Below are 26,394 nucleotides of genomic sequence, written 5' to 3' on the forward strand. Positions count from 1 at the left end.
GATTTGAGGGTTGGCCCCATAGTAAAAGTAGCTCAGTTTAGCGAGTAGAACCGAGCCCTGGATTTAAAGCCCCGTGGTCAGACACACACTGTATAATCATACAGCAAGTTATGAGTAGTTACCGCACGGCGTCGAGGTAGCCCGCGGTCTCGGAGGCGCCGGAGTGCTGCGAGCCGACGGAGATGACGGAGGGGTCGCGCGCGCGCAGGTCCAGCACGCCCTCCTCCTCCGTCGTGCCGTTCGTCGTCGCGTTGTTGCCGGGGAACCGTTGCTGGAACATACAGACTAATTATCAGCACAGAATCAAAGACATATGTAACTTCGTATAAGATGAATAAAGTCTAAGGCCTCGGAAATCAAGAAAAAGTCATTCTCGGATAGATGCCGCACACACCTTTAGCCTATTATCGGCTAGATGGCATGACGACACCGTTTCATATTTAACAATTTTAACACATAGATATGAATGAATGAACATGGATCAATTTGATAATTTTCTACGTTTTCATTTTGAGTTTTAGTCGTGTGTCGATAGATGGCAGTAAATTTACTGTGACTACAAACTTCACAATGACACTCCCCTCTATACACCCTCTATACTATCTATTCTTTTTTGTCATAGGTACAGAAGACTCACTCTCTAACAAAGCGCGTCTGTTACGATCAGGACACATACGTCCGCTAGGTGGCGAGAGCGCCACGCGCGGCTTATGGCTAGCCACCAAAAATGGTGTGGAACGGATGTACTTTTAGCTACCTGTAGCAAAGCGACTAGATCGCGGAGCGAGCCATGCCTGTAATCAGTTGTTTTCAAACAAGCGTCCGGGAATGGAGTTAGTTTTACTTGGCATTTTCCGCAATTCGACATCCACTGTGCCTCTTCTGCGTGAAACGAGGTAGTCCTACTCTAACCACCCCACGTCCTCCACGAAACCTAGCAAGGTCTTCAGGTTCGGTCTCCTTCAGTGTGCGTGGATTTCCTAGGAATTTGCTCCTGTATACCTGCTATACTATTGGAGTTATAGTGGCTATAGCGATCCAAGAATAGGCCTTGCCAATTCATTCGGCAACTTGGGTAATAGATTGGCGACCTGCGATTTCAGACCTCCAAAGCCGCGCCTAACTGCTGTCTTAAATCGTGACAAAAGGCACTCTCAACTAGGAAATGTTTAGTTAGGCTGTATCTCATCTCAACAACTATGAAACTACACTTCGTGAACAATGTGCCTTGTAATGCAACAACCTTGAAATGTGGCATACCAATCCTAGATATTTACATACACATTTTCAGTGCAGCTTGCGAATGCTTCACAATGAACATCAAACTTGAAACTAGAAGAATAACCCTCCTGTATACAAACCTGAAGGGTTTTAAATGTCTGCAGCTGTACTCGAATGTAGGCACCGTTTTGACAGGGCAGTCGTCAAGCGACATCGTATATTACGACTCCAACAATGTGTTCCGGACTATACATAATATACGAGCAGTACAGCTGATTTATACGAGCGGAGAGTCGTAAATCTGTTTCAGAATCAGTCTGGTGCCGGATTTGAGTGGCTAAGGAGTTATTATAGTCGTAACGCTATTCGATTATTGGCCTCTTTGAACACTACAACTTTCCGTGACATGTACCTAATGTGTTATAATTAATGCTAGAAGTTGCTAAGCGGGCGAGTTTACAATAAAGTGAAGACAACTTTAGTGTTCAGCCCTGAATACTTTGTCTTATTCGGCTTAGTTACTTTCTACTGATGTCTGTAAAATCCGCTACAAATAGTGGATAAAATAAAACGACATTTGCTCTGACGCCGAGCGGCTCGCTCTGTATAACTTTAGGGGCTGGCTGAACACTGGATGCGTATGCAGCACATCCGGCTCTTTACGTAGTACATCGCTTGTGTTGCAGGTCGCATTTTGACGAGTATTTATGTACTGCAAAGCGAGCCGTGCTGTACACGCAAGCGGTGTGCTTCGGCCAGTACTCAAGTTGTAGTTAAACTTGGGGTCCGCATTGTCTGGACGGTGCGCGGCCGTGGTCGTCAGCAGGAAAGCACCACGAGGGTAAGGCGCGCGAATGCTGCCAGCTCCTCGCGAACGGCGTCTCCGCTTAGCTCTAGCATAGATCTTAGCAGATAGATAGATAGCATAGGAACTAATACTCACGTTGTTGTTAAACTTGGGGTCCGCGTTGTCCGGGCGGTGCGCGGGTACGGGCGGAGGCGCGGGGGCATCAGGGGGGTAGAGCGCCCGTGACGCGGGTCGCGGGGACGCCGCCGGTTCTTCGCGAGCTGCGTCCCCGCCCAGCCCTAGCACGGACGCTGCATACTCGCCCTGGAAGGACATGTCCGCACCTGGAATAGAGATAGTTCGGTTGAGAGATTGTATCATCATACGAACAAAGTTAAATATGTACTTACATCATAAAGAAAATACTCTAAATGGCAGGTTAGGTCAGTGTCATGTCTGTCTCCAGTCTAGATTTGTTGTGAATAGTTGTTAACACGGAGCTGTTGAGCGTCTAAGCTAGGTAGTTTGAGACGCTAGACGGGGTGATAGGTCATACGCGTAGGTATCTCGTATTAGACAATAGACAGGCATTGAGACAAAAGGGAATAATTTTTTATTTGTTTAACGTCGACAAGGCCATTAGACGTTCGAATCACATACGTCTCTAACCATCTGTTTTGGTTGAGTTTTATTTTCTCCAAACAACAATCATCAGAGCACAAACTCAATGACGTAGCGTTGTTGCACTGTCACCCAATTTATGTACATCCGCCTAAATTTTACGCGATTTTGAATCAATTGTTTTCATCCGTAATCAAAAAAAACTTAGCAGATTGCATATCGAAGGTTACATTTTATCTATAACGCTAACAAGGCAAATCCTAATGATATAAAGTTATGAGCAAATATCAGCGATAGCGCTTATCTCCGCGAGTCAAAGGGAAATTTCGTTATGCCTCTTTATCACTCTTGCATATTCGAACGATAGAGAGGCAGATAAACCTTAGGAATGCCTACGTTTCGAAAAACCCCGCCGCAGACTAGCGCGTGACTCATTTAATTCTTGCGGAGGCAACGCCGGCTCTCGAGTTCACCGGGTTAAAGTGATGTAAGGCGACCCAGATGCCGAGCAACCGGTTAGGATACAGTGGGTTATTGATACAATGATCAATTATTACATGTAATCTGGCGTGGATTGACCTCGTTCCTCATCTAGTTTTTATCGGGAGATGCTTTGATTAATAGTATTATTTAATCATAAACCTCTGTCAAATCTAAACTGCCGTTGATAGGTAACCGGTCCCTATCAGTCATTTTGACATGAGTTTGTTAGTTAGTTAAAATTAAACAGAAATTTGCTGTCTTAAGCGGCCCACTGATTAACAGTCCGCCGGACGGTATCGGCCTGTCAGTTAGAACAAAATTTTGACAGTTCCGAACAACTGACAGGCCGATCCGGCGGACTGTTAATCAGTGGGCCCCTTTATACCGGGGTCTGTCTTTGGAATTGGCATTAATCTATTTTGTAATGAAAGCAAATAATAAAGGCCTCTGCACACCGGCTGTGTGTGCGTGACTTACACGTGCGCGTGCGACGTTGTAGTATACAGATCTTTATGAGAGACGGCACACCGCTAGCGTGACGTGTGCGTGTGCGGGTCCAACATTTTAGCGCACGCGCACGTACACGTCACGCACACGCAAGCCGGTGTGCACAGGCCTTAAACCTTACTGAGATTTCCATTGTTTAAAATTTCAATAAAACGAGGCACAGCGTATGGATCAATAGGATCTCTTAAACATTGACAAGTACGCACTACAATTTTTCACTCTTGCGATAATACGAGTACTGAGATAGTATCTATCGGAGAATAAAAACCGGGCAAGTGCGAGTCGGACGCGCGCACGAAGGGTTCCGCACCACAATGCAAAAAAAAAAAACAAAAAAAAGCAAAAAAAACGGTCACCCATCCAAGTACTGACCCCGCCCAACGTTGCTTAACTTCGGTCAAAAATCACGTTTGTTGTATGGGAGCCCCATTTAAATCTTTATTTTATTCTGTTTTTAGTATTTGTTGTTATAGCGGCAACAGAAATACATAATCTGTGAAAATTTCAACTGTCTAGCTATCACGGTTCGTGAGATACAGCCTGGTGACAGACAGACGGACGGACGGACGGACGGACGGACAGCGAAGTCTTAGTAATAGGGTCCCGTTTTACCCTTTGGGTACGGAACCCTAAAAACGACGAAATCAAAAACTGCGAACACTAAATATAGGGGTGATCAGAGTTGGATTCGCTGGGCCAGTCGTGATGTAATGCCAGCCGGCATTCGTTCGATTATGCGCATGTAAATTAATGTCTTAGATGTATTCACTGTCTCAGGGCCTCTGAGCTTCTGTTTAACTGACGCAAGTATTGCTTACTCAAACTTATGTATAGTGAACTCTGCTGGATATTGGGGTGATCTGTCTTAATATAACGACCGATTTATGTGCAATGTCTTAGGACTTCTGTTTAAATTTCAGTATTTTAACCAGGGAAATGTCAAGTCGCTATGGATGCACGACATAGCCCCCCCCCCCCCACATCTGGCGTCTTTCGAGCGTCGGCGTCTACAATTCTATGGCCGACGTCGACGGAACGTCGACGCAGCGTCGACGCAACTGCGCAGCGACGTCATTTTCCATAGCGCTGGACCGGCGCCGACAGACGCCGACGCTCGAAAGACGACAGATGTGGGGGGACCCTTATGTATAGTGAACTCTGCTGGATATTGGGGTGATCTGTCTTAATATAACGACCGATTGTGCGCAATGTCTTAGGACTTCTGTTTAAATTTCAGTATTTTAACCAGGGCAATGTCAAGTCGCTATCGATGCACGACATAGACATACTTTGTGAAAATGTTTGCATTGTTGTACCAAGTTGGTGGCACATGAGCGTACGCGCTGCCTGATGGTAAAGTTATCATAGCCATTAGTCCTTAGCGAAAAGCTTGGCACGGAGTTCATTCCACAGCTGGAGAAAATCTCTCTAAAACCGAGCTCTCAAGGTGTGGGGGTGAACGCCTTGCCGTCGGTGCATGACCAATAATTCAATTTGAACCAGTCTCTAGATCATTGTCGGTGCATTAGCCCCACTTAAATCACGTCTCCCGTCCTGTTTAGCTGATCCATCAAAGCGTTTCCGATATCCACATAAAACGGCTGTTGCTAAATATCAACACTGGACCGCGCTAGATTTAGAAAGGCGTAAGGTATCAAAAGTTTCGTTTACGCACATATCTTTTATTAACAAGGATAAACCTGACTGTGTAGTTTAAGAGCGCTCTTACAAGAAAAGTCGAAATAATGCAAAATTGATGATACTAGTCGACGAAATTCAGGACTTTGAGCTCATTATTAGAAACAATGAGTACTTGTTCCAGTAAAAGCGTCTTCTTATCTTTTTAAATATCGTTGTAAATATTAGAAAAAGGACTTATTAAATTAGTAATGAATTTTTTTCTGATGGTCGTTTCCGAAAAACCCCGTGAAGCACTGAACGGCAAGCTCTTATTTGGAAATGTTAAGAAGTTTACTCTGCTAAACCTGGCTATTTTGTATTACTAATACCCTGTACTTTAGGCATATCAAACGATATTTTTCCTACATACCTTTGAGAAAGAGAAAATCAAAGTAAAACGAACTCAATTTTCTCTCCGAAACAAGTGTCAATTCCTACGAAAATCTACTTAATATCGAAGTCCTTTTCATACTCAAGCAATCTGCAACGTTTGCTTATACTATTGGTATACATTAGTGTTTATGAAATTCTACTATAATTTTTTGGCAATTTTTTGAAAACTACTCTATATTACCGATGACGCGCGCTGCGCTAGCTCAGTGCCGCGGCAGAGCTTGTAGAGGCAGGACGTGTGTCGGTCGGCTCCGCACATTTTCAACGGCGACGACGAGATTTTTTATCATTGTGTGCGGCGGGCGCCGTGTAAAACGATACTGTGTGCGTGTAAACCGCAACGAGAGACTTTGATCCTAGCACTGTTTTTATAGTATTATAATTTATAATGGTACAGTTTAATAAACTACCGGACAGGATTAAAAATATTTGAAACGACCTGACATTCTATATGTATTAATTTTGACTCAAGATAGTACTCAGGGTCTGATGATGGAGCCGGAAAGTTGTCACCGGTACCAATCAACCATGCAACTAAACCACTTCGTGTTTAGGCTCGTTTTGTTCATCTCAACAAGATGTTTGACACAAGATAGTACTCAGGGTCTGATGATGGAGCCGGAAGGTGGTCACCGGTACCAATCAACCATGCAACTAAACCACTTCGTGTTTGGGTTCGTTTGAGTCGGCTCAACAAGATCTTTGACTTAAGATACTACTCAGGGTCTGATGATGGAGCCGGAAGGTGGTCACCAGTACCAATCAACCATGCAACTAAACCACTTCGTGTTTAGGCTCGTTTTATTCGTCTCAACAAGATCTTTGACACAAGATAGTACTCAGGGTCTGATGATGGAGCCGGAAGGTGGTCACCGGTACCAATCAACCATGCAACTAAACCACTTCGTGTTTGGGCTCGTTTGATTCGGCTCAACAAGATCTTTGACTTAAGATAGTACTCAGGGTCTGATGATGGAGCCGGAAGGTGGTCACCAGTACCAATCAACCATGCAACTAAACCACTTCGTGTTTAGGCTCGTTTTATTCGTCTCAACAAGATCTTTTACACAAGATAATACTCAAGGTCTGATGATGGAGACGGAAGGTGGTCACCGGTACCAATCAACCATGCAACTAAACCACTTCGTGTTTGGGCTCGTTTGATTCGGCTCAACAAGATCTTTGGCTTAAGATAGTACTCAGGGTCTGATGATGGAGCCGGAAGGTGGTCACCAGTACCAATCAACCATGCAACTAAACCACTTCGTGTTTAGGCTCGTTTTATTCGTCTCAACAAGATCTTTGACTTAAGATAGTACTCAGGGTCTGATGATGGAGCCGGAAGGTGGTCACCAGTACCAATCAACCATGCATCTAAACCACTTCGTGCTTAGGCTCGTTTTATTCGTCTCAACAAGATCTTTTACACAAGATAATACTCAAGGTCTGATGATGGAGACGGAAGGTGGTCACCGGTACCAATCAACCATGCAACTAAACCACTTCGTGTTTGGGCTCGTTTGATTCGGCTCAACAAGATCTTTGGCTTAAGATAGTACTCAGGGTCTGATGATGGAGCCGGAAGGTGGTCACCAGTACCAATCAACCTTGCAACTAAACCACTTCGTGTTTAGGCTCGTTTTATTCGTCTCAACAAGATCTTTGACACAAGATAGTACTCAGGGTCTGATGATGGAGCAGGAAGGTGGTCACCGGTACCAATCAACTATGCAACTAAACCACTTCGTGTTTGGGCTCGTTTGATTCGTCTCAACAAGATCTTTGACACAAGATAGTACTCAGGGTCTGATGATGGAGCCGGAAGGTGGTCACCGGTACCAATCAACCATGCAACTAAACCACTTCGTGTTTGGGCTCGTTTGATTCGGCTCAACAAGATCTTTGACTTAAGATAGTACTCAGGGTCTGATGATGGAGCCGGAAGGTGGGCACCAGTACCAATCAACCATGCAACTAAACCACTTCGTGTTTAGGCTCGTTTTATTCGTCTCAACAAGATCTTTTACACAAGATAATACTCTAGGTCTGATGATGGAGACTGAAGGTGGTCACCGATACCAATCAACCATGCAACTAAACCACTTCGTGTTTGGGCTCGTTTGATTCGGCTCAACAAGATCTTTGGCTTAAGATAGTACTCAGGGTCTGATGATGGAGCCGGAAGGTGGTCACCAGTACCAATCAACCATGCAACTAAACCACTTCGTGTTTAGGCTCGTTTTATTCGTCTCAACAAGATCTTTGACACAAGATAGTACTCAGGGTCTGATGATGGAGCAGGAAGGTTGTCACCGGTACCAATCAACTATGCAACTAAACCACTTCGTGTTTGGGCTCGTTTGATTCGTCTCAACAAGATCTTTGACACAGGATGGTACTCAAGGTCTGATGATGGAGCCGGAATGTGGTCACCGGTACCAATCAACCATGCAACTAAACCACTTCGTGTTTGGGCTCGTTTGATTCGTCTCAACAAGATCTTTGACACAAGACAGTACTTAGGGTCTGATGATGGAGCTCGAAGGTGGCGACGGGTACCAGTCTATCACGTAACTGAACCACTTCATGTTTGGGCTACGTGTTTGGGCTTCGTGTTTGGTTTATCACCTAGTGTCAAAGATCTTGTTGAGACGAATCAAACGAGCCTAAACACGAAGTGGTTTAGTTGCATGGTTGATTGGTACCGGTTAGAGATGTGCGCCGATGGCAAAATCATCGGCGGCGGCGTTCGATGATTTTTTGACCGGCGGCGGCGGCGTGATCGGCGCGAAATTGGCGTGGCATAATTTTTGATACAACATGAGAACGTGGCTGTAGAAACTCTACAATAAAGTCTTCTGAGTATTTAATAAGCTATCCAGAGCATATTATGTGTGTTTTCTAAATTGTTGTCGAAAATTATATCCCATCACGTCACTTGGCATTTGGCAACCATTTCTTACTAACCTGACGGTTACCAACGGTATGTTTAAATATTAACATAAAAATAATATATATATATATATAGATAGGTACTTTAAAACGCTACATTTTAGGCAGTATAATGATGTGACTTCGTAAGCGGAATACAAATAAAACACAAATAATTATTTATAAGTTAAGTCGTAAATCTATATTAACTTTTCCCAGCCGCTGTCACCTCACCTAGATTTTTTTACGAAATAATGATAACTACTTTACCTACATTTGTCTGAACTGAAGTTTATCAGAAATGTATGTTAGAATAAAGATGTCATTGTTTTCGAAAGTAAACGTCTCTGCCAGGTTGATTCGCTCAACAGAATGATTTTGAAGTGTCCCGTGTCGCACGGCACTTGTAGGGGAAAACCCGCGTGTCTTCAGACCTACATACTGCGAGCGACTACCCAAAGATTTGATAGACGAGCCCTCGAACGTAAAATCGCTTGAGAAACTTTTTATTAGGCTAATTTGTATTTCATAAAAGAGTTTTACGGAATATTAAGGTCTACTTTGTTTTCTTTACTGGTAGCTTAGTGATGATCCTTGGTGATTTAAGTTCCTGTAAGTATAATTGCTTAACCTGACTTTTATAATTTTGATTGAAATATATATTGTAAAGTAAAATAAGCCGATAATCAAGATAAAATGACTAAGAATTGATCGTGTGTTGATTGTTTTAAAATGAAATGAAATTATATACAGGGTGAAATTTAAATCACTGGCCATATTCATTCCCGGCACTAGGTTACACTTAATGAATCTATTTAGCAAAAAAAAAGAGTACATTTTTTTTACATTTTCATTTTTCAATTTTTAAATATTTTCCACGAATCGTGGTCACCCTATTACCACAAATGTAAACAAACCTAATAGTAGGTTTTAACAACAACATCAGCAAAACCCTTATCTGACCTTCACTAAACCTTATAGTCGTTGCAATACGGTCCACCCAGTTAGTGTTGGCGATGGTAGGCAGGTTTATCAATTTCGAGGGTAGTCTAAACCATTCCGCGCTAAACATAACGGTAAGCATAAATGATTAGTCACTCGTCACTCGCTAACCTTAAAATAATAATCGCGCGCGTACTAAGGTTTAAAAAAATGTTTTCGAACCGGGAATATTACGAAATGGTACGGTGTTATTTATTAAGTGGTGAGTGTTTACGTGGTGCACAAAGATTATACGAAATGGAATCAGTTCCACGCCTTCGCAGACAAGGATTGAATCCAAGAGTACCATCTCGTGGGACTTTCGTTAATTGCGTCGATTTTTAATCAAATGTAAGTTGATTCAATTTTTTAAATACGTCCGAATGCAAAGATTCCTGATCAAGTTTTTACTCATTGTTTTTAAGCCACGGACGTTTTGTTAATAATCATTAGTCAGAAATAACATATTAGATTAAAAATGGGTTGCCTTTGCATTTTGACGGTTCTAAGCCCGTTAAAGTATGAAGGAAAGCCCGTTAAAGTAGGTAAGCGTCTTCTCGCTGCAATAGGGTTCATAATTGGTGACGCGATTGCAAACAGCGGGAGGGGCGGGGTGTCAATGACCTTAACTGATAAGAGAGAAGCGGGTGTAGTGGGTAGTTGTCGGTTCACCATAACGTACGAGGTTTTTAGAACAACTTGATGATGAGTTATTTCGAAAAAAATGTACTGAGCGGTATTAAAAGAAAAAACACGTGTTTAATATTTTTTCGTGTTCTTTTGGGTGTTTCAATTTGGCCAGTGAATTATATTTCACCCTGTATTATGTGACAAATAAATCAAACCATATCTATCACATGATTAGTTGATGACCCTTATGCGTGTCACCAGCATCACACGCGAAATCATAAAATACGCAATTATTATCGAAGTGAAAGCTGGCTGGAGATTCTAAGAAGAAAATAGCATTTTTATGTCCTAGGATATGAACCTGCAATTATCTTGACTTTAGTTCACTGATTAAATTGACAATCAAGAGACTAAAACAAAATGCGTTCTACAAAAATGCTGTGCGATAAAATATCAAATAATAACCTGAGATCCAGAGACTAGATTTTGTTTAAATTAACGCTAAATCGTTATCACAGCTAACACCGCAACGACAAAAATGATGCTAATTTGGTTCACTGGCAAATAATAAGCGAAAAAGCATAAGGATCTTCATTTCTTCAAATTATATGTCTGATACTATCTACTCACTACGCAAAATGCAATTAGATACGTTAGGTATCAAAATTTCCCACGCCGATTATACGCCGGTCAAATTTATCGGCGGCGGCGGCGTGAAAAAATCGTCAGCGGCGGCGGCGCGGCGCACATGTCTAGTACCGGTGACCACCTTTCAGCTCCATCATCAGACCCTGAGTATCACCTAGTGTCAAAGATCTTGTTGAGACGAATCAAACGAGCCTAAACACGATGTGGTTTAGTTGCATGGTTGATTGGTAATGGTGACCACCTTCCAGCTCCATCATCAGACCCTAAGTACTGTCTTGTGTCAAAGATCTTGTTGAGACGAATCAAACGAGCCCAAACACGAAGTGGTTTAGTTGCATGGTTGATTGGTGCCGGTGACCACCTTCCAGCTCCATCATCAGACTCTGAGTATCACCTAGTGTCAAAGATCTTGTTGAGATGAATCAAACGAGCCTAAACACGATGTGGTTTAGTTGCATGGTTGATTGGTAATGGTGACCACCTTCCAGCTCCATCATCAGACCCGGAGTACTGTCTTGTGTCAAAGATCTTGTTGAGACGAATCAAACGAGCCCAAACACGAAGTTGTTTAGTTACATGATAGACTGGTACCCGTGGCGACCTTCCAGCTCCATCATCAGGCCCTGTGTATCTTCAGTGTCAAAGATCTTGTTGAGACGAATCAAACGAGCCTAATCATGTTACTACATGGATGATTGGTATCCGTGACCACCTTAATCATCATCATTATCATCAGATCCTCAATACCAGTTCGTTTTTAAACCCTCGTTGATACAAACTTTACAACCTATAGGTACCAAATGCAATGACGAAACATGTAAATAAGCGAGTACCTATAATTTCTTTCGAGTAATATACCTTCAAAAGTACGAGTATGGGGCTATTCATAAATTACGTCATTTCAAATGGGAGAAGGGGGGGGGGGGTCTGGACATCGGATGATGGTAGCATGACGTAGAAGGAAACAGAGTCATCCGAAGCATGATTTTTGGATGATTTGAGGGTTGGGGGGGGGGGGGGGGGTCAAATACCGTCAAAAATAGATGACGTAATTTATGAACAGCCCCTATGTACATTTGGACTGCATTTAGTATTTTTGTACCTACCAAATAAGTTTTAGGACTTTAAAAGTTAAGTACAGTTAGTGTTGTTATGGTTGATTTCAATATGCTTCGCGAAGGATCAAGAATGTTTAATCCATCATTGTAGTGCGAGTGTGGTAGAAGGGATCGGCATACTGAGCTCGCACGGCCTGCCGCAGCGCGTAAAATACCTAAACTCGCTCAACCCCGAAATGTAATAGCGCTCTTAATCACACACCTAACACACGCGAGCTCTCGCCTTCGCAGAATCAATTTAAGAGTGATCTCCGATTAAGTTTAATTGTTTCGGAGCTAAAGCTTACGCTTAACTGGTTCACCTGAACTGGAACAGAAATAACAACCCGAAGAAGTGTATAGATCGAAAGGACAGGAAAGCCAGGCCAGCGTGTGTTGCGTCGCTATTAATAACATCAAAGAGTTGTAAAGGGGTGTACATGTAATGGGGCTCTGAGACCTCCTCGGTGTCATGAGATTTATTCATTTGGCAGTATTTCTAACCCATGACTTCCTAGATTGATTAAATCTATTTAGGAGGTAGAAATAACGTAATTTAAAAGTTTTGAACTGGATATCATACATATCAATTATGCGTTAGAACTTAGAATGGGTATAAATAATCACAATTCTTCTAAATAACATATAAGCCTGAAGCGTACGGGAATATTGTAGGCGTAGCGAATCTCTCTTTTCGACAAATATTGCTATATTTGGTGAACATATATGAAAAGATTTAGATAATATGACATTGCTTCAGGCAGGGATTACTTAAACATCGCCGTAGACATTTCACTAATGGATATTACTTTCAGAATAATATAATAGACATTGTTTATTACTTTATTGTTTACAGAATGGAATAAGTTTACGAGCAATAAAGCTTTCATTAAAGTTGTTAGAGTCAACCTCCAATATACGACTTAATCTTATCCAGTTGATAGACTTTCGAGCTGTAATTGGATATTGCCTAAACGAATCTATTTATTGGATCCCTTCCACGGCAGAAGATAACTGTGTCAACGATTACTTTAGTAATTTGATCAAAATAGCAAAATGTTATCAGATAGCGATTTATATTTACTTTGAGCAGGTGGCCATGATATAATACGGAGTGGACACGGCGCTCACAATTATCTGATCACGAGTAGCAGTCTTATTGTCAGCAGCCGCGTCAAGTCGCTCGTGAGATCTACCTCACGGTACCTACTCATATGTATCTTAAGACGGAAAATGCTGTCTCGCGTAGGGCATGCAGTACCGGTCCCGGTACCAAGAATTTCATTTCCCGGTTCTTTGCATGGCCGGAACCGGGATTCCCGGTTCTTCCCGGTTCTCAAGTCATCTTTTGATTACTTTTAAGAAATTGTTTCTCTTAGCGTACAATCTTTATGAATGACTTATTTTCATATAAATGATGCCCAATGGAGCAAAACACGGGGTCACGGTAGATGGGCAGGATATACAGTATGTTGATGAGTACATTTAAGTACTTGGGCCAGATAACCTCCTTTGAAAACAGGCAAACCATAGAGGTCAATAGACGTATTGACAACGCCTGGAAGAGCTCATGACCAGAGTCCATGAAGGCGCTACTGAAGGGTGACCATCCCCTGTGTCTCAAGCGCAAACTCATCGACATGTGTATCCTGCCTATCCTAACCTATGGTGCTCAGACATGGTCATTGACTGAGGCTTTAAAGTCCAAACTCAAGGTTTCCCAACGAGCGATGGAGCGCAGTATACTGGGTGTTCGCAGGACTGATAGAATCAGAAACACGGTTCTGCGCTTCAGAACTCGAGTTGTAGATGTAGGTGTCAAGACCGCTAAGCTTAAGTGGGACTGGGCTGGACATGTCTGCCGCATGCACCCTGAAAGGTGGGCCAAAATGGTTACGGAGTGGGACCCACGGAACACCATAGATGGTGCTGGCCGTAGTGCAGGCAGACCGAAAAGGAGATGGCGGGACGACTTGGACGCATTTTATCCGGATTGGCGGGAAACTACAAAAAACAAGGTCGAGTGGAGGAAACGAGGGGAGGCCTTTGCTTAGCAGTGGGACACTCAACCAGGCTAACAAAAGATACGCGTATACGAAATTAACCGGCACACATTGCCTCCGCCTGGGACGAGCCACACGGCCGTAGCGTAGTCGATACAGCACTATATGACGGCACGGCCTGCCTGCACTAATGCCACTAATGCCTACTTTACTGGGTTAGTTTGTCGGTTTATATGGGTCCCCCGTTTCATAGCACCATTATTAAATGTTATATAATGTCCCGAGCTAAAGTACTAAAACATTACTTCTATTGAAATGGGAATAAATACCCTATAATATGATGAGAACCGGGAAGTACCGGTGCCGGGTCTTCAGTACCGGTTCTTTTGACACTATAAAATTCCCGGGAATTCCCGGGAATATGAGAACCGGGAATTCCCGGGAGCATGCCCTAGTCTCGCGGGACTTGTGATATGAAAGGCAGTCGAAGTCATGCTACACGTAGGAAATTCAAGTATTCAGATGTTTTTTATCACCCTGAATAGTATAGTTCATTAATTCTTCTGTCAGTGTTTATTGCGTTGCCGAATCTACGCGAGCATGCACCGCACCGCCGAACCGATAACGAGAAGTGGGTCAAAGCCGTCTTGCGAGAATTATTCACACAATTGTTACGTTACTTTAGGTCAAGTTCTACTAAACTTGCGAGATCTTTATACCCCTGCGAAATATTATTGTAAATAGTTATTTACGGTTATCACAACTTACTTTTATAGGATCACACACGTCATAATCCTTCAAGCCGTTTGAGCTACAGAACGTTTGAGGATCTGTGCCAGCCAAAAAAGGTCTTTAGTGAAACTTATGGACCGGATTCACGGTTTCCCCTCTCTATGGATTCGCGTGACGCATTCTCGACTACTAGGAGCAGTTACGATTCGAACGCGCCCGAACCAACCGAACCGAATAGCAACCACTGTTAACACTTAGTAGGCCCCTTCAAAGATCTTTCCCTTCTCAGCCGTCAGGGCTTTAAGTTTGTAGTAACACCAGTGACTGGTGGGTGTGACAGCTACGGAGTCAGCTGTTCGTCTACTAACCACTTTCGCCGGTCGAGGCCGTGCGCTGTTATAACATCTGACCCGGTGCCCCCGATCTGCGCGCGAGTGACGCGCAGAACTGACCTAGCGGCGCGTTCTCATTGCCTAGCGCAATAGAACCAAAGGCTCTACCACGAAAATCCAAGTTTCGTTATACGCCTCCCTATCGCTCTTGCATATTCAAGCGCTAGACGAACTGAAACATGCGAAGTGGGACTCTGGCTTCAACTATTATATTCATCTGATAAAGTACGTATGCCGGCTTGCAGTTGCTTGGTAACAGATTGGAATCATCTTCTGCCATCCTGTGATACTTGAATGGAAATCGCTTTTGCCAAACCTACGCTATGCTTTCAAGCCAATGAACAAGTATGATTCATTAGATTTGTCCGAGTAGTGAGAGTCACAGATGCTTTATCATTATTATTATTTATTCAGGACAGAGGTCAGACAGTTTACCAACTAAAATTTGCTCTGAAATTCTTATTTTGAAGGTGAGACATATCTTTCTACTCTCCTGAGCGATTATGCGCATGGCAATAAGCGACGAGGGATCGCAGCTGGATGCTAATGGAGTATAACAAAAACTCAACATTAAAATGATCGATGTATCTCGGAAAAAGCTACTTGATATTTTCCATCTTTGTTACAAAGTAGTCGCAAGAGATTTTGTAATTTACTCTGAAGCTATAACGGCAAATATACCTACGCAGAAATACTGACACCTTATTGTAGAGGATTTTAATTTAAAGGATAGGTAATACTTTAGGGCACCAAAGCCGTCTATCACCGTTTTAGCGTTCGTTAGATTGTATTGTATGAAAAGTTTCATAGTTCTCTGCTGATTGACGTTGATCAGTCTGTTAATTGTGGTTGGCCTTAGTCCACTGCCTCTTGCGTCTTGTATCTTTATTCTTTCACCAACTCGCTGATCCACTCCAAATCACATATTTGTGACGTTCCACGGGAAAAGGTACCTTATGAGGGTTTCTAGTTTCGGAGATATGAAATGTTTTGTAAAGAGGTGAAAAAATGCTCAAATTTTTTTTATTGTGTGATCTGAAACCTTAATGCGTAACGTTTGTTTACCTGTTTTTATTTTTGTTATAAGTTAGTTATAAGCCTAGTAATGTCGTCTCAGAGTTTAGTACAAAAGGTACCTTATGGAAAAAAGGTTGAAAATTCCCAAAATAACTAGTCAATACGGGAAAAGAAGTTTGGTAGAGAACTGTATTAGCATTCCGCAAAACTAATTTGATAATTTCAGTTCTGGTTGGGGCGCCTAGCATATATTATAACCGTACATCGACCGACATTACAAATCCAAGTAGCCTGCTATTATACCAAAGTTACTCTCGTTAAGTCTTTCTTAACTAGAATAATCTTCATTTGGTTTGGTCGCATGCAATAAATCAGCCATTGGTTTGCTGAAAAATGCCAATACCCGACGCATTACCTTATGGAATATCTGAGGTCATTGAACCTCAATGCCGCTTGTCTTCAATGGCAAACAAAATATATTATTGATAAGAAATAGACGATTTATACCATCTTTACCCCAAAATATTATTAGTTTATCCTAACTGTTCCATCATCATCATGCCTCATCATGTAACTTAACCACAAGGTACCTTTTCATTACATACAAATTATTGGTCTTTTTTAAGATTATTATGACGAAGAACTAATTAAATTTGTGGCAGTTTAATGTAAATTAATATTTTCTATTCATAAAAGATAAACTTCAATGTGATTGATGTTTTGTAGTGATGTATTATGAGATTTATTTCCATAAGGTACCTTTTCGTAAATGTATGGAGCAAATACTGTTATTGTTATGTAAGTTTAAAGTGGCATAAGGGGTTAAATATAGTATTTAGTTGGGGTTTTAGGATTTATTTCATTTGAATGACAGAATTTCTTTCCTATGTGCTCAGAAAAATTGATTGTGTGTTACATTAAAAGTAAAAATATTAAATTTTCTGATTTTATATGAAAAAGTTAAAAAATAAATTTTTACCTCTAAATCGGTATTGTTTTTTGCTTAAACTGTCTCTCAGTGCCGTTTTCTAATAGATAAAATTTAAATCTTGAGAGCTCATTGCAATCAATCGTGAAAATGAAATAAAACTTTATTTTCAAGAGATTGGTTAGTATACATATAAATCAGTCGATATCAAAGGTTTCTATTTGCATTACAGAACAAGTCGCAACATTTTTTTAATCTCAGATATATAAGGTATTATTATTTGTAGTCACCTATGTAACTTACTTCAGGAACATAGTTTTTTAATACAGTTGCTCAAAAAGTGCTACTTTACGTAGCTGTTTAGCGTGCGGAAAGTTGGTTATCTCGAACTAGTGCTTTTTACTTTTCCAATTTTTTTAAATTTATACTTGTTCCAATTCACGACTACTTATTGATGAGTGTTAATATTAGTTTCCTTTAAACGTCGTAATCAGCATAAAAACCTACCGTTAATGTAAGAATACGAAAAATATTACATATTTCATATTTAATTACTTACCTCTTCATCATTATAACACGTTTATTTTTTAATATTCAATATTGAAAATTCCGTTCTTAATAAGTTGACTGAATGGAACGGAATAGCTGCCAAACGCCCATAGATATAATATACTTAAAGACGACGTCTAACCGAGCTGTCACTGTTACCACTTTTGTTTAGTGTACGATTAACAATGTTTTTCTTATTTTTTCGCAACTGTATTAAAAAACGTCGTTCGATACACGTGCGGAAATGTCATTCTTCACTCGTCCCGAGTCTTGCCACTCGCCTGCGGCTCGTGGCAAGATATCTCGTTACTCGTGAAGTAATGACATACCTTCCGCACTAGCATCGAAATGTACTATTTTAGGCGGCTAAACTTAAAACTTCTCTATCGTAAAGTTGCTCAATTCACAACATTATTTTCAAAAAATCATATCTCTGTAACTACGCAACTTAGGAGGTTGATCTTTTGTGTTATCGATAGCTTATTTATTGTAGATTACTGGGGTATGCATAACTCCATACCCGCCATAAGGTACCTTTGACCGTGGGACGTCACATTTGTATTATAACAAATTTAAAGCATAACATGCTAGTCTGGCGAGTACCTATAGTCGACAAAGAACTGTGATCTATTGTTCAATTTTTGAATGAGAATCACACAAATAAATGTTTTACTAAATTCTAACATCAATAGGTCGCTTTGTCAACGGTTTCAGTAAAAACACACACATGTATGTCATCTTAGCTTATTCTTACGTGGAGATATAAATATTTACTTGGAAGTCTAAATAATAAAGGTGATTTGAATGTGAAAATAAGGTCACAGGAAACCTGTCTAGTTTTAATGAAATATGGAAATCTCTTTGCAGGCTTTATTGGGTAAAGAAAGACGTCTAGTCAAGTAGTCACTTCGCGGGATTCTCTGAAAATGATATTAGGAGTAGTATTAGGACTATTTCAAGAAGTATAATATAGAAATTCCACTTTATAAGCTTTTATTTAACTTGTAAAGTGTATGTAAGTACGTTCGGGTCAAATCCTGCAAGCTAAATTAGACCCACTTTTCATTATTGAGCTGAAACTTCACATACATATGTAAGTTAAGTGACATTGCAATATTACGGTACCATCGAGCTTATCTGATGCTGATGATGGACACAGGAGGTGGCCATAGAAACCCTGTCATAAAACAACGCAACCTAATTTTGTTTGGGTTCGTTAGAATTGTCTCGATGAGTATTATGTTGCATGTTGAAAGAAAAATACAGTCAGCGATAAAATCTCGTATCAAAAATAGAATTTTCGACAATATACCTACATCACTATGCTTTTCTTTTGTATCTTTTTACTGAGGTGTGCCAATAATGAGTATTCTATCTATCACCTACATAGCATATCTTAAGATCGGAGCGCCACATACTATTTTGCGCAACTATAAGTCCAATTGGACTAAAAGCCTCTGAAATGCACTGCATTAGGCGTATCAACTGCAATCCCAAAATTTTCACGTGGCCAGTGATGCTGATGACTCTTCATAAAAATCATTACAGATGTTCATCAATAAAATATACCTACACTTCCGGAATCTCACCCTTGACTTTAGCTACCTACACACCACACGTAAATTGAAAAGTCACCTCTTATGTCGCGAATGTCGTGATCCTCGACCCTCTCATTGTTTGAAACTAAAGTCAAGCACATGCAAACTAGACGCGTGAAAATTCGCGGCATTGAGATTAGGAATTTTAAATGACTTGTTACTTTTTAAATGCATTGTTAACTAATTTTACGGCAGTCAAGATTATAAAGAGACCCAAAACAACTTTAAGTATTAATTATTCATATGATTAGAAAGCATTGGGTTAACCGCGAAAATAACATTATATCGGCTTAAGAACCTTTAAGGAAGTCAATGAACTAACACGTTCTGCACAAAATTAAAATTTTTGCGGTTATTTCAGACCAAAGGGCGTGGTTAAGCATTCGATTGATTAATTATGTCCAAGTTATGTCCGGTAATGTTGGCATCAACGCATACGAATTTAATGAAAACAGGGAGGGCGTGGAAATATACCGAGTTGGTATGTACGCTTGTATTAAATAACCGATCCATAATCCTGAATTCTCAAAAATACAACATCATAAATATTTACAAGGAGAAAAAATGCAAACTCAAGCGCTCGCCTGTCATAACAGTGCCACAAACCAATCGGTAACGTGATACTGCATTTTAAACGTTATCAAACACATAACAAGGCCTATTGTTCCGTGCGTGTTCCGCGTACGTTTTCCTAAACATTGAGGTGCTGAAAAATTCTAAGGCCGGTCGCACAATGGATATGATTTTGTGTCGTTTACATACTTGGTCCGTCCAGCGTAATCTTTCTATATGATTACGAGAATACCGGCGGCCGATCGTAATATCCGTCAGATGATGAAATGATAAGGAAAACCATTGTCTCGTTCCCTGAGTCGACAGAGTCGGGGCTTTTATTTCAGGACAGTTTGCCCTTCGGGCATCTGAAGCAACCTAACGAACCTATCCTGCATATATATTAGTTTAATGTGACTACATTGCACAGGAACTTTACCATCGGGCGGATATTACGACCGGCCGCCAACAATTACACGTCGTTCACACAGAGTAAGCAAACTGCATAATTACATTAAACAGACAGTTCAGTAATAATGTTGCGTACGTCAAGTGCGATGGTACGTACGTCGTCACAGATTCGTAGTAGGTAATCGTAGTTCGTTTTGTATCGCGGCAAAGAAATTTACTTCAAACTCAAACCCACGTTGAAAACGATTAAGAAAACTAGGTAGGTAAATTGGATTCATCTTCGGGCAAAGAAATCAGCATTTTTGGAAACCAAGGAAAGGATGCTTATGATTTGCCACCCCTGTACCTTCAGTTTATAATTCACTTGCCTCGTTTTGTATTTGTCCTTAAAATTCATATGAAAACGCATACAATGTGTGAACGACCTAACCTCGCGAATGACAGACGTTGAGGGGGCATTTGAAACGCGGAGAGGATGCCCGTGTCAAATCGACGTCCGATTTATAATGGCCGTTCGACGCAGAACACTGAGGCCAGTTTAAAATAGAATTGTATATAAATAAAGCTCCCGAATACCATAACTAAGGAAGTATGAAAGAGTTTCGTAAACCACGACGTTGGCTAGACTATGTTCCTGATAAATCATCTGTGGTCTTTAAATAATACACGGTGTAACATGAGGAAACCGAATAATTTTAACCACGCATTTCTGAGGTCAAGAAGTAAAAAATGTAATATGAGTTAAGGTGAATTTCGCCAAAAAAATATTTTTTTTGTTTTGTTTTTTCATTTGTTTGAATGTATTTGTACATAAAAAATAAATGTTATTGGTAAACTTGTCACTTAAAATTGATTTTTACTTTTTTTTTTCATAGAACCTACTTTTTGCAAAGTGTTACTTGTCACTTTTTGACATCTATCAATAAGGATATTTAGACTACGTCCTATAGCAGCAACATCACCATCAAAAAGGCCTTTTACACTATGTAACAATAAAAACTTGTTTTTTTTTTTAAATTAATAATATCTCTGAAACTAGGCGAATTTCAAAAAAGTTTATAGGATATTTTTGTCTCTAAATATGATCAGGAATACGCTGTTAAAATTATTCGGTTTACTTATGTTACACCGTGTATACGAGACTAATAGGTACTGATAACGCGCGCCCCTACTGGGATTAAAAACGTATAACTTAAACCAAATCGAATATATTAGTCTTAATCCGGCAATCACGGGGTTTAAAAGATAAATGCGCTCGTCCGTGCCGCGTCGGATGACGAACGAGACCGATTCGTCTTTCGCTAAGCGCCGCTCCGTCTGCGTTACCACTGAGGTGAAGTATTACGGAAGTATAGAAATGTTTTACTGTTACATTTTAACGTAACTTGGCAAGTGTCTTCATCGTCTAAGGCAATGAAGCGTGCTGCAATTAGGGAATGCAAATCGGTTATTTTTTGTATGGTAATAACCGCGGTTTCGGTTAATAACCGATTATGTCCATACAAAAAATAACCGAAAATAACCGATTTGCATTCCCTAGCTGCAATACTGCACAACGTCGAGCTCAACACTATTAGTCTAGAACTTTGTTTACTACAAAACATCTTGTTTACTTCCTGACAATATATGAATATCGACATAACATAACTACGTGTTATTTCATAAGTTTTAATTCCTTGATAGATAACGTTCGTCTTACAGTAGTTACAGTAGATACAAATCGTAATTATCAACGATTCGAGTGCTGATAATCGAGGCTGTATAACATTGTACCGATAATGCTACCAGAATCAGAATGGTACTACAGAGCCACGGATATACGGTTACGACTTTGACGAGATTAGTGACATTGAAGCTCAATACAATGGGTGAATCTATGTCACCATTGTGTTACGAATCATGAGATAGTCTCTGGAATTTCTCTTCGATTATGGAAGCTTATGTGTATTGCATGAAATATCTAAACTGCCAGGCGAACCTGAGTTTTATTCATTGTCCACACAAAATGTCCAAGCGAGTACTAAGATCGGTAACATATGTACACGATAAATACGACCAATAAAAGCTTACAGGAATCCAGTTCCCGACGATAACTGCGCGAAAAATAAAACCAGCGTTAGAAATGAGAGAGCATCGAATAAAATGATAAATTCACCTGGGATTCGTAGCGGAGAGTTTTAAAAGACAAAGCTTTGTTGAGGCGGATCCCTTTGAGCGTTCTTTGGAAACGTTATGTCTTTGTTAGCAATAATATTTGGCGAGGGAATCAAACATCTGTGGGGAATACCTACAAGCCCTGTGCGTTCCTTGGAGGGTAGAGCGGCCCTGGGATTCTGTACGCTTAGTTAGTGAAATAAAGAGTGAAGTGGCCAAACAGTTTCGTCATGTAAGGACTGTTCATTTTATTAAGCGGACACACAAAAAAGTATAAATTACATTTTTTTAATTCTGGAATCGCTTTATTTAGATAAATATAATAAAAACGGAAACCAACGCAAAACATTTTAATGTAAATATAGTATAATATAATAACATCGGTAAGATTTTCGTACTTTTACACGGTTGCGCCGTTCAAGTGCCTGCACATCAATTTTTGACACTTTTTGACAAGTTGTAAACAACATTCGTTTGAATTCTTTCAATGTTTTAGCTTCTCATCTACCCTTTTTTAAGTGCATCTTCACATTGGTCTAGTGCCACTCGATGGAGTGGAGCTCCGGGCAATTAGATGAGTTGACTTGTTTTTGAACGAAATAAATGTTTTTCAAATTCAGTAGCTTCACTTTCTGACCAGCATAGTGGGCACTTGCCAAATCAGGCCGAAATGAAGAGGTGACATTATGCGTCTGATAGACGGAAAGTACTCGTTATTAGATGCATTATTTTCTGTAAATGTCGCAACCAAAGTTCATGTCGCAAAATAGAACAAACTTTTTAAGGCCACAGGAACCAATTGCCTGCCAGACAAGGACTTTCTTCATGAATTGGTCAATTTTGATGTTACTCTCCTCGTCGAATATATGATCTTCTACAACGGCATGGTAGCATCAGGGCCATTGGTAACGTACTAAAGCAACATTTTACGCATTTTCCGTTGTCCATTAAAATGCTACGAAATTTATCTTAATGTAAAATGTAGTACAGTTTGACGCTTCTTTTTTTCGATTGCTTTCGCTGCTCTGTAATTCTTTTGTCCATTTTTTTCTTTCTATGGGTCCATTTATTGTACATACTTCTTATATTTTAATCTGTGCCTACTCTAACGCCTGCTGTCTTAGAAATTTCGCGAACCGATAAGTAATTTATTGATTTTAACAGCCGCATGACAATACTTTTGTTTCTGGATTGGCCGGGCCGCTTCTGTGCCGGGATTTTGTAAAATCTTCAAGCATATGATGCTCTGCAAATGTTTTAATTATTTTATTCACGTTTAACTTGGAAAATTTGTACATATTTACGATTTTTCGCAGTGAATACTAGCCTGTGCATCCTTATTGCAGAACTAACTTGCTATGTTCCAAATTTGTTCGGTCCTTCGGGAAAAATATTTGACTATTATGGGAACAAATATGTAGCAATTGATAAATGAGGGATTGTTAATTATATTGTTATGAGCTGTACGTCAATTGATTTTAAATTCGCCGATTAAAAGAGGTGTAAGAGTGTCCGCTTAGTAAACTGAACAGTCCTTAATAACTTTATGTGTAGGTAAACGGTGGGTCAACAACTTTTAGGTTTGGTGCCGGCGGTTGATTAGTTAGTAAGGGTTTCGTGCGGCTCAAAGGGTTGTCTTTTCGACAATATGGACTTAAAACCATCCATAATAAAATCATGCGTTTTCAATATAAGAGCAGTGAAGTACAATTATTTCGCACACTCTACAGTACTCTCTATTTTTTTATTCTCCGTGTGTCGGCCGGTCAACTGGATCAAATTGTAAATAAAACAAACAACGAGTTCTGTTTCTGAGCAAAGTGGATACGAGAGTTGGTTTTTCTATTTTAACTCTTTCATTTATTAAGCCTCATGTCATGTCGATCAAATTCTCCCCCCTAAAATGGAGTAAAAAGGTTATGTTCGTCAAACAGCCCTCAGGCCTGGGGTGAGGGGTGTATTACGTTGCGTTAATCTAGGGGGCGATCAGCTTCCGAGCAGCTCGTTTCTTTCTGTTCGATGACCGAGCGATTCGAGCTCGTCGCATGAGTTTGCGATTTACTAGCTGTCATCGCACCGTACATAGGTACTAGGAAAACCGCGATATCGGTGGTTAAACTTCATATTTACATGGTAACTGCTCGAAGTTGGCGCTGCAATTCGGTTATGGAAAGTTACTGCTGTTTGGAAGTTTGAAATCTGACTACGCCAAAAGTCAATCGTACGTATCGTATCTCGAGACTTACTTAAAAACACACTGGATGGCCAAAGCGGTCAACTCACATGAGCCCTGTGAACAATCCAAATGACTCTATTCGACAAAAGCAGCGATGCTCGAGGGCCGAAGCTTCTTACTTCGAACTAAATCTCGAGTGACACAAAGGGAAGGGATTATATCGGAAAATGTTGGACAAGACCAGGGACGTGTAGGATTACGGGATCGTGTATTCTATTTCTGTCCTATCGTTCGTTGTGCGCAACCAGGAAAAAAGGCTTGTCGAAGTTGTTGGCCGGCGAGCCTAATGCGTTGAATCGAAAAAACTAGTGAATCTATGGAAGGCTATTCAGTATAAGGATAAGAGGCCAATTCAAACTTATATTGTGTTATCAAAACGATATATAAATGACGCCAATCGCCGTGCGTCTCGCTGGCGCCAAAACATTTACGGACAAGCGAGCGAAATACACGTGCTCACATCATTTAAGGTTCCGTCACACAGGCGGGTATACCGGGCGGGGCGTGAGCATTTTATATGTAAAAGTGGCACGCTGCGCTCACGCGCCTCCCGCAAAACGCGCCTGTGTGACGGAGCCTTTAGATATTACTTTGATGTCACAATTTAAGATTAAATTGGCCTCAAATTCGTATAATACTAAGTTCAAATTTACAAGGCCTTTTTCGTTCTCTCAGGTACCCCGAAACCGAGTGAAAAGATAATACATAACGCCTAATTACCATACATATTTTATTTGGGTAGAGTCAAGGATAAAATCATAATGATATATAATTTTATCCTTGACTGTACCCAAATAAACCTTGTAGCAACAAATGCGTAATATTTCCTTTTACAAATGAAAAGGCGTACGTAATTGTTCCGTATTTAAACACAGGCGAGTTTGCTCAGGGTGTTGTGTAGGCGACTCGGAAACGATACGATTATCCGCCCTTATTGGATTCGGTTATACTTAGCCGAATTGCTCGGAAACTTGTCCATTTACATGTGACATAAAACTAGCGTTGGTGGAACGACGACCTTCCTTTCTACGAGCTTAATTCATGAAGCTCTTGTTGAGCGAAAGTTGAGTATGGATATACCAGAAGCAATCATCATTATAAAATAAAACTTAAACATGTCCTTCGATGAAAAACACTCGTAAGTAGCAGTCAAACTTTTTCTGTGTCGTAAAACGTAGAGTACACCTATATTTCGACTCGTAAAGTTTATTAGATTCACCCCATTCATGACAGACAGTGCTTCCTCTGTATGGCGCAACTGCGTTTGCACAGTGGTATCAGGTCCGCGGAGCCATCTGTTTCCATCAGCGGGGGTTGCTCGCAAAAACGCAGTGCATCTCAGTAAGTTTTACATTATTGGCACGACAGTGTACATTCGCGTCTGTAGCTGTACAGTCAGCAGAAATCGAGCAGTACCATGATCGAAATGTTCGGAATTAGCCGTAGTACGGCGATACAAACAGGCGATATAATCACCCAGGGGATGTGCTGGATATTTACGTCCACTGAGATCACCCAGGGGATCGAATAAGATAATCGTACATAACCTAGAAGTTCCACTTAGGTGATTCTAGTGGATTGTAGTGGATATTTTGTCGGAGGTGGTATTAACTTTTGTAATATAAAAAAACCGGGCAAGTGCGAGTCGGACTCGCGCACGAAGGGTTCCGCACCACAATGCAAAAAAAAAAAACAAAAAAAAGCAAAAAAAAAAACGGTCACCCATCCAAGTACTGACCCCGCCCGACGTTGCTTAACTTTGGTCAAAAATCACGTTTGTTGTATGGGAGCCCCATTTAAATCTTTATTTTATTGTTTTTAGTATTTGTTGTTATAGCGGCAA

The 26,394-nt window shown here is 40.6% G+C and overlaps 1 protein-coding gene across 1 annotated transcript in view; it reads right to left on the minus strand.

The window, feature by feature from the left end:
• LOC134674227 (uncharacterized) overlaps positions 1–26,394 on the minus strand; it is a 100,807-nt gene that overhangs the window by 68,624 nt on the left and 5,789 nt on the right. The window contains exons 3-4 of the mRNA XM_063532286.1: positions 2,165–2,352; positions 123–271 (exon numbers count right to left, since the gene is read on the minus strand). Coding sequence (XP_063388356.1) covers positions 123–271; positions 2,165–2,352 — 337 coding nt within the window. The remainder of the gene's footprint in view (positions 1–122; positions 272–2,164; positions 2,353–26,394) is intronic.

This window comes from Cydia fagiglandana, chromosome 19, assembly GCF_963556715.1.
Source record: "Cydia fagiglandana chromosome 19, ilCydFagi1.1, whole genome shotgun sequence".
Classification (NCBI taxonomy): Eukaryota; Metazoa; Arthropoda; class Insecta; order Lepidoptera; family Tortricidae; genus Cydia; species Cydia fagiglandana.